The 9,212-nt window shown below is 43.0% G+C and overlaps 2 protein-coding genes across 2 annotated transcripts; one reads left to right on the top strand and one right to left on the bottom strand.

Annotated features, from left to right (window-relative positions):
* The first annotated feature begins 92 nt into the window (after window positions 1–92).
* Window positions 93–7,008, top strand: LOC134858859 (solute carrier family 22 member 7-like). Its single transcript, XM_063875030.1, has 10 exons — window positions 93–189; window positions 262–655; window positions 1,196–1,299; window positions 1,407–1,561; window positions 2,940–3,108; window positions 4,572–4,695; window positions 5,018–5,127; window positions 5,198–5,412; window positions 5,487–5,595; window positions 6,062–7,008. Exons 2-10 carry the CDS (start codon window positions 275–277, stop codon window positions 6,279–6,281), a joined length of 1,587 nt encoding a protein of 528 aa, XP_063731100.1. The 5' UTR covers window positions 93–189; window positions 262–274; the 3' UTR covers window positions 6,282–7,008.
* A 504-nt stretch (window positions 7,009–7,512) lies between these two features.
* si:ch211-132e22.4 (uncharacterized) lies at window positions 7,513–8,848 on the bottom strand. The gene is made up of 2 exons (XM_063875033.1): window positions 8,677–8,848; window positions 7,513–8,527 (listed from the first exon to the last, which is right to left on the bottom strand). The coding sequence occupies exons 1-2, from the start codon at window positions 8,846–8,848 to the stop codon at window positions 7,803–7,805; spliced, it is 897 nt and encodes a 298-aa protein (XP_063731103.1). The 3' UTR covers window positions 7,513–7,802.
* Window positions 8,849–9,212: the final 364 nt, after the last annotated feature.

Here is a 9,212-nt window from a genome sequence, read left to right on the forward strand (position 1 = left end):
GCGGTCTTGTCGTTCAACATGGATCTAATGTTTAATCATATTTCATAACTTGACCATGTCCAAAGGTGAAGCAGAGGTTAATGATCATGCTAGTTCAGTAAAGGAGGCTGCAGAGTGTACATGAAGTGCTGATACACAACCACACGCTGAGCAGAGCTCTGCAGAGAGAGTGCAGGTTAAAAAGTGCAGGTGAGTAATTCGAGTCGTCCAAGCTTTTGATGAGTTGATGTCCTTAAAGTAAATCTAAATGTGTTCTTTTAGAAACACGGTGAAGATGAAGTTTGAGAACATCCTGGAGGACATCAACGGTTTTGGGCCTTTCCAAATCATCATCATCGTGCTGCTGTGCACCCCACGGATCGTCCTGCCCTGTCACTTCCTGTTGAATAACTTCATCGCTGCGCTGCCTCCTCACCGCTGTGACATCAGCTCTCTGGATGACGGAGGACTCTTCAGAAACCTCACCCAGCAGCAGAGACTGACCGTCAGCCTGCCCGTACAGGATGATGGAGGCCCCAGGTCCTGTGAGATGTTTTCAGAGCCACAGTTTCAGCTGCTGGCGAACGGCTCCAAACTCTTTGAGCCGACAACGGTGCCGTGTCAGAGCGGATGGGTTTACGACAACTCCACCTTCAGCTCCACCCTGGCAACAGAGGTACGAACACAAAGCCTTGATCGGTATCACACTTTGTGCTCAAAAATTAGGCCATAGAACAAATTTCAAAGACGCTTCGACTCTTTGAAAGAAGTATGAAAGTAAAGATAGCGCAGAAGAGGAAACGCACACACATGAAGCTTTTGTTTGACATCTGACCTTTTTTTCTGTTTTAAGAAAAGTCAAAACTCTGGTGAAAAGAACTCCTGAAAAAGTATAAAAATCAGATATCTGAGAAAAAAGTCAAAGTTTCCTCCCAAAAAATAAGAACTCATATAAATGATCAACAAATGTTCCTTTTTGATATGAAACCATTGCTCGTTTACACCACGCCTCTCTTATTCTCCCAAGATGCATTACAGCTCAGGTGTTTGGAATGGCATGGCGCATTCTGTCGATGATTTAAAGTAAATTCAGTATAAATGCTCGATGCTGACTTGAAGCAACATTTTCTGTGAAGTTTTTTGTTGCGCTTGAGGGCCAGACGTGACGAAACAGAGAACTGATCTGAAGCTGTTTTCCCTGTGATCTGCTCGACAGTGGGATCTGGTGTGTGACAGAAAAAGCCTGACACAAACCACCAGCTCCATCTTCTTCTTTGGAGTGATGATCGGCTCCATAGCGTTTGGATTCCTCTCTGACATGTGGGTACAGAAAGTGTGAAACCTGTTTAAGTAAAGGTTACATAGCTACCACCGCCGGTCTTCACTTTAGTTGGAAACTGTGTCACAACTTTCCATTTCAATTCCAGGTACGGGAGGAGAAACACTCTTCTGGCCTCGTACATCATGGCCGGCGTGTTCGGCTTCTCCAGCGCGTTTGCAAACTCATACGTTCTGTTTGCAGTGCTCCGATTCTTCACCGGGTTCGGACTGACCGGGATCGGCATAAACTCGTTAGTTCTCAGTAAGTTTCTAACATCTTAACAACGTCTGAGCTGTGGCGACAGCAACGCAACTTAACGCTGTTCCCTTTAGTGTTTACTTCCTGACTGTCTTCTTCTGCTGTCCCCTTTAGTGTTTACTTCCTGTCTGTCTTCTTCTGCTGTTCCCTTTAGTGTTTACTTCCTGTCTGTCTTCTTCTGCTGTTCCCTTTAGTGTTTACTTCCTTTCTGTGTTCTTCTGATGTTCCCTTTAGTGTTTACTTCCTGTCTGTCTTCTTCTGCTGTTCCCTTTAGTGTTTACTTCCTGTCTGTGTTCTTCTGCTGTTCCCTTTAGTGTTTACTTCCTGTCTGTGTTCTTCTGCTGTTCCCTTTAGTGTTTACTTCCTGTCTGTCTTCTTCTGCTGTTCCCTTTAGTGTTTACTTCCTTTCTGTGTTCTTCTGATGTTCCCTTTAGTGTTTACTTCCTGTCTGTCTTCTTCTGCTGTTCCCTTTAGTGTTTACTTCCTGTCTGCCTTCTTCTGCTGTTCCCTTTAGTGTTTACTTCCTGTCTGTGTTCTTCTGCTGTTCCCTTTAGTGTTTACTTCCTGTCTGTCTTCTTCTGCTGTTCCCTTTAGTGTTTACTTCCTTTCTGTGTTCTTCTGCTGTTCCCTTTAGTGTTTACTTCCTGTCTGTCTTCTTCTGCTGTTCCCTTTAGTGTTTACTTCCTGTCTGTGTTCTTCTGCTGTTCCCTTTAGTGTTTACTTCCTGTCTGTGTTCTTCTGCTGTTCCCTTTAGTGTTTACTTCCTGTCTGTCTTCTTCTGCTGTTCCCTTTAGTGTTTACTTCCTTTCTGTGTTCTTCTGATGTTCCCTTTAGTGTTTACTTCCTGTCTGTCTTCTTCTGCTGTTCCCTTTAGTGTTTACTTCCTGTCTGCCTTCTTCTGCTGTTCCCTTTAGTGTTTACTTCCTGTCTGTCTTCTTCTGCTGTTCCCTTTAGTGTTTACTTCCTGTCTGTCTTCTTCTGCTGTTCCCTTTAGTGTTTACTTCCTGTCTGTCTTCTTCTGCTGTTCCCTTTAGTGTTTACTTCCTGTCTGTCTTCTTCTGCTGTTCCCTTTTGTGTTTACTTCCTGTCTGTCTTCTTCTGCTGTTCCCTTTAATGTTTACTTCCTGTCTGTCTTCTTCTGCTGTCCCCTTTAGTGTTTACTTCCTGTCTGTCTTCTTCTGCTGTCCCCTTTAATGTTTACTTCCTGTCTGTCTTCTTCTGCTGTTCCCTTTATTGTGTACCTTCTTTCTGTCTTAAAAAAGTATCCAGTGATTTCTGACAGAGAAAACTGATGTTGTTTGTCCACAGCTGAAGCTTGTAAACAGAAAGAAGTTGCATTATTATTGTTGTTTTTAATATTGTTGTTTTTCCCACCTTCCAGGCATTGAGTGGGTGGACACGGATCACCGTTCGTTCATCGGGGTGATCGGCAGTCTGTCCTGGTCAGTGGGGAACATGCTGCTGGCTGCGTTTGCCTACCTGGTGAACGACTGGAGGAGCCTCACCATGACCGCCACTGCCCCACTGGGATTCGCAATCCTGACCTGGTGGTAAGAGAAATGCAGCTTATAGTCTTCCACAAAATGAACAATGGAAGATTCTTCTACTCCACTACAGTACAGGTCAATGGTGTACTTTACTCCACTGCATTATTTAATACCGTCAGTTGCTAGGCAGATTAGGATTAATGATGGTAAATATAATGACCCTTAAATCAGACTTTAGTTCACCTGCAGTAAATCCAGCAGCTACCCTGCAGTATACAAAGCCATTCAAACTAGCTGCACCTTTACCAGCTCTGAGAACACTTTAATGATCAATCATTATAAAACATATCAGAGATATTATTCTGAAATGGACCAATCAGACAATGACTACTTTTACTGTCGCTACTTTAAGTACATTTAGAGGAGAGTACTTTCTACTTTCACTGGAGGAACATTTAGAATACTTTCACTGTGACAGAGTATTCCTACACTCTGGTACTTCTACTTTACTCAAGAACAAGATCTGAGTACTTCTACTTTACTCAAGTACAAGATCTGAGTACTTCTACTTTACTCAAGTACAAGACCTGAGTACTTCTACTTTACTCAAGTACAAGATCTGAGTACTTCTACTTTACTCAAGTACAAGACCTGAGTACTTCTACTTTACTCAAGAACAAGACCTGAGTACTTCTACTTTACTCAAGAACAAGATCTGAGTACTTCTACTTTACTCAAGTACAAGATCTGAGTACTTCTACTTTACTCAAGTACAAGATCTGAGTACTTCTACTTTACTCAAGTACAAGATCTGAGTACTTCTACTTTACTCAAGTACAAGACCTGAGTACTACTTTACTCATGTACAAGACCTGAGTACTTCTACTTTACTCAAGTACAAGATCTGAGTACTTCTACTTTACTCAAGTACAAGACCTGAGTACTTCTACTTTACTCAAGAACAAGATCTGAGTACTTCTACTTTACTCAAGTACAAGATCTGAGTACTTCTACTTTACTCAAGTACAAGACCTGAGTACTTCTACTTTACTCAAGTACAAGATCTGAGTACTTCTACTTTACTCAAGTACAAGACCTGAGTACTTCTACTTTACTCATGTACAAGACCTGAGTACTTCTACTTTACTCAAGTACAAGATCTGAGTACTTCTACTTTACTCAAGTACAAGACCTGAGTACTTCTACTTTACTCATGTACAAGATCTGAGTACTTCTACTTTACTCAAGTACAAGATCTGAGTACTTCTACTTTACTCAAGTACAAGACCTGAGTACTTCTACTTTACTCAAGTACAAGATCTGAGTACTTCTACTTTACTCAAGTACAAGACCTGAGTACTTCTACTTTACTCAAGTACAAGATCTGAGTACTTCTACTTTACTCAAGTACAAGATCTGAGTACTTCTACTTTACTCAAGTACAAGATCTGAGTACTTCTACTTTACTCAAGAACAAGATCTGAGTACTTCTACCTATATATTTATTTATGAATGTATACTTGCAGCTGGATTCCTGAGTCTGCTCGCTGGCTGTTGGCTCACGGTAAAGTGGAGAAGGCCAAGTTTTACCTCGACAAATGTGCCAGGTTCAACAAGAGAGGAGATCTGTCGGCCAAAATACAACTGGAGGTGAGCTTGATGTCTCCGTTTCAAACTGATATATTGGTGTTGTTTATCCCAAATGTTCCCACTTTTATCAGACCAAGTACAACCAAGTTAACAAAGATAAACCACGGCTATATAACAGTGCTACTGTCACAGAGGGGTTGTTGTTAGAGAGGGATGATTGGTGTCCAAAGTTCAGAATCAAACAGGAGAGATTTACATTAAGCCTCTAGTTTCGAAAGGAAGGAAATAATTACAGCCAATAATTCATCTGTCAATATTTATACAGGAAGTCTAAATGTGTTGAATTATTACCTTTCAACCTCACTTCTCTGGCTCTGTACAGACACTGTCCAGCATAGAAGACGCGGGAAATAAGGACAAAAACTACTCATACCTCGACCTCGTCAAGACCCCGAAGATGAGGAAACTAACTCTGCTCACTGGCATTGTGTGGTGGGTATCGCCTCGAATCAACACCAACTTTAATCCAACATGAATGATCAGTGTGTGTTGCACCCTGCAGGTATGGCGTTGCCTCCACCTATTACGGCATCAGTCTGAACATTGGCGCCTTGGGTTTGAACATATACCTGACACACTTCATCTACGCTGCCATCGAGGTCCCCGCCAAGCTGATGATCTACTGCTGCCTCAACGTCATCGGGCGGAGGAAGTGCCAGGTGGGAACGCTGCTGCTGACGGGACTCTGCATCGCCATAAACATCTTTCTACCTCAAGGTTACAGGAACACACCAGGTCCATTTCTAGGCTGTTTTATGAACGGTGAATTGACAGGTTTACTTTCTCTCTAGATATGTGGCAACTGCGAAGTATTGTCGCCATTCTGGGAAAAGGTCTGTCAGAAGCTGCCTTCACAACAGCCTTCCTCTACACGACGGAGCTTTACCCCACAGTCGTCAGGTACGTGTTATGGATCACATGATGCTCGGTAACCCTAACCCCGGTACTCAAGTGGTTAAAGAAAACACAACCAAAAAACCCAGAAAACACTAACTTAGAGGATCAGAAACATGAGACACTTTGACAAAGACTTGTAGAGATTTTCTGCACAAACAAATTATGCAAAAGGAAACTTTAAATCGTGTTTATTACAATAATGACGACAATAAATCAAATAAAATGAATAATCATTAATAATAATAAATACACAATAAAACATATAAATAACATTTCAAATACACAAAAATAAAATCATAATAATAATAAGCACATCATTTAGCACAAAACTAGATCATAAATAAATACATTTAAAATCACAGAACAATAAATAAATAATGACAAATGACACAAAAAACACTACATATTATTATTATAAATAATAGCTGTGGCTTTACCATTTCTAATAATTCCCCATCGCTCTCTCCAGGCAAAATGGTCTGGGCTACACCAGCTTCATCAGTCGTCTGGGGATCTCGGTGGCTCCGCTGATCTTGCTGCTGGAGGACGTGTGGACTCCTCTTCCTCAGGTCATCATCTGCTCCGTGGCATCTGCCTCCGGCCTGGTGGCCCTGCTGCTCCCAGAGACCCTGAAGCAGAGGCTGCCGGAGACCATCGAGGACGTTGAGAAACCACTGTTGGTGAATTAAACCCAGCATGTGTGGAACGTGAGGAGGGGTTGGCGCCATCTGGTAGTGGTAGTGAGGATGACATACAGTGGGAACAGGACTTTTTCATCATGGAAGCGTTTGGAGGTCTACTTTCAAACCTGTTCATCAACATCAAATGCAATGCAGATAAACGGAAGAGAAAATAAATATAAAGAAGATGCAATCAAACCCCAAAGGCACATTTATCATTACCACCTGCTCTATATGAGATGAAGCACCGCCCCTCACGTGCACATCTCCAAATATGGCTTCACCCATGTGCATTATTAGGCCCCGCCTCTCTTCCAGTTTACGTGATGAGATTGGCCTGAGATCACATGACCCTATCACCCGGCCCACATCTGCAGTGTGTGTGTGTGTGTGTGTGTGTGTGTGTGTGTGTGTGTGTGTTGTTGTGCTCTTTGTCATGTGCTCTCCTCTCTGATGACCCTGATGAAGGTCAAAGCCGAGCAGTCTGATGCTGAAGTTTCCTCAGGATTATGTGATGTAAATACTGAAATTTTATAAGATCATGACACACGTGTTGGACTCATATGTTGGTAATGTGACTTATGTAGGTGATAAGGATATGAACTGACAGGGATGATGGTTGCAGATTTGCTTAAATAACTACAAATCCCGAATGCAACCCTTCTGTATCCTGTTACTGTAATCTGTTACATGTTTCTATGCATTTTACTTGAGAAATAAACCAGTTAATAAATACCCGAAGTCATGCTCATTGATATTAACAATCAATATTTAATAAGATAAGAATAACTTTATTCATCCCAAACTGTGTTGCAGCAGCATAACACAATACCAGGCAAGGAAAAGTATTAGAAATAGAATAGAAATAAACATTATGGGAAAATATATACAGTTCACTATGAAGATAAACTATCAGACACACTATTGAAATGAATAAAATATAAAGCAGGATTTATATAATATATACATAATAGTGCAATGAATGGAATATTAAATCAAATGTACAAAGTGAATGTTATGTTCCAATGTGAATGAATGTCTGTTCCGATGAGGCCTCTCTTTGAGCTGTACTGGGTTTGACTGCCTTCTTTATTCCTGGTCACAGATGAGTGTGTTATCAAAAACACAATAACCCTAAAAACACAGCGACAGGAGGTTTTCACTTTTCAAAAGAACAGAAAACACACAGAAACAACAACCAACACATTACAACGTGAGTAAACATGTCAGACACCGGAGCTTAGAATGAACACATCAATCCAGTCACTGAACCAAGATGTATGAAGGGTCCGTTTGCACAACAGCAACTTTTCCTTTTGGTACTTTAATATATTTGTTTGATCGCAGAACTTGCTTAGATTTAGTTTGCACGACTTCTGCTTGAAACAGGTATTTAAAAACGTGGCATCGGCAGTTCTTCTAAAGTAAAAGTACTTCTTCCATCACTGCCAGCTTTGTGGTTTATGCTTTGACCTAAAGGGTCTCTGGTTTGGGCAAATATTCCAAACCCGATTGCTCCCAATTGATTCATCAAAGCCTGGTCTCCACGCTCTCGGCCACGGTCTCCACGGTGGGACTCTGGTTCTGTCTCCAGCTGCGGTTCTGACAGCAGGGCAGCGCCAGCATCACCTCCTTGAACCCTTTGGTCATGAATATGTAAACGAAGGGGTCCACCAGGGGGCTGAGGTAGAGCAGCATGTGGGACACCAGACCCAGGTACTTCACCGTCTCCCCGAAGGACAGCGCCTCCAGGAGGACGCTGAGGATGAAGGGCACGTACAGGAGGGTGTAGCTAGCCAGGATGGCTCCAATCCCCCACACCCCCCTCCTCCTCTCGGGGGTTTTAGGGTTGGACCGGGAGCACATCACGGCCCTCCAGGAGTCCACGGTGAAGAAGAGGAGGAAGGGGAACGGAGCGAGCAGAGCCACGGCGAACCACAAGCTGTAATTCAGCACGGCGAGGGCCAAGATGGCGAAGGGAGCTGCCCACGTCATCAAGGTAACCACGGGAGAGCGCCGGATGTTCCCGCAGCAGACCAGACACCGAGGGTAGGCCACCGTGAGGTGGCGCTCCTGAGCGATGAACAGCATGAGGGTCACGTTGGTGACGATGCCGAAGTAGAAGATGAAGTCGGTGGGGTTGGAGGAGAAGGCAGCGCCGGTGACCATGTCCTGGTCCAGGCTGGGGCGGCCGAAGAAGCTCACGATGTCCGAGACCAGCAGGAACATGACGTGCATGGGGACCTTGTTCTCACCTGGAGAGGAAAGTGATGATGAGCAATTCTATACGTTCAACTGAGGAGAACATCATGAGGCCTCGAGGCAAAACATAGTATTTATGATTGAAGAAAGACAGGAGGATCGGTGCATTCATATAAAGTTATTATCTGACATGTGATCACACCTTTGGACAGGTTCTTCAGGGTGTACAGAGCGAGTCCGATGGCCGGCAGTCCGATGCTCAGCGTCAGCCACTGGATCACCTGAGCCGCCTGCACAGCGCGGGTGGAGTTGGAGCTCCCGGTGACGTTGAGGAGGACGAAGACAGCCGATGCCCCCGCGTTACCGTCAGCCATAAGAGGCCAAACACCAGAGGATATTTATACACTCTGAGAAGACAGCCTCAGTCTATTCAGGACAAAATCAGGCATTTTTACAATTAAACATTGCACATTTGTATCTTAATATTTACATTTGAAATAAAGGTTTGTCCCGTTTTTATGTTGAAATGAGACGTTTTTTCATCTAATTGCCACAAAAACAACCTGAAAAAATCACTAGATTTACTATAGATCTGATTTAACACAACGCAGTCTTTAATTCGCTATTTTACTTCATTTAGCATGAGTGAATATATTGTTCCCAACAGGTGATTTCAGCTCTAACATAATCAGAAAAAAGGTCAAAAATTCACATCTTAATCTTAATATTCCTTTCAGT

This window comes from Eleginops maclovinus, chromosome 22 (genome assembly GCF_036324505.1).
Source record: "Eleginops maclovinus isolate JMC-PN-2008 ecotype Puerto Natales chromosome 22, JC_Emac_rtc_rv5, whole genome shotgun sequence".
NCBI lineage: Eukaryota > Metazoa > Chordata > Actinopteri > Perciformes > Eleginopidae > Eleginops > Eleginops maclovinus.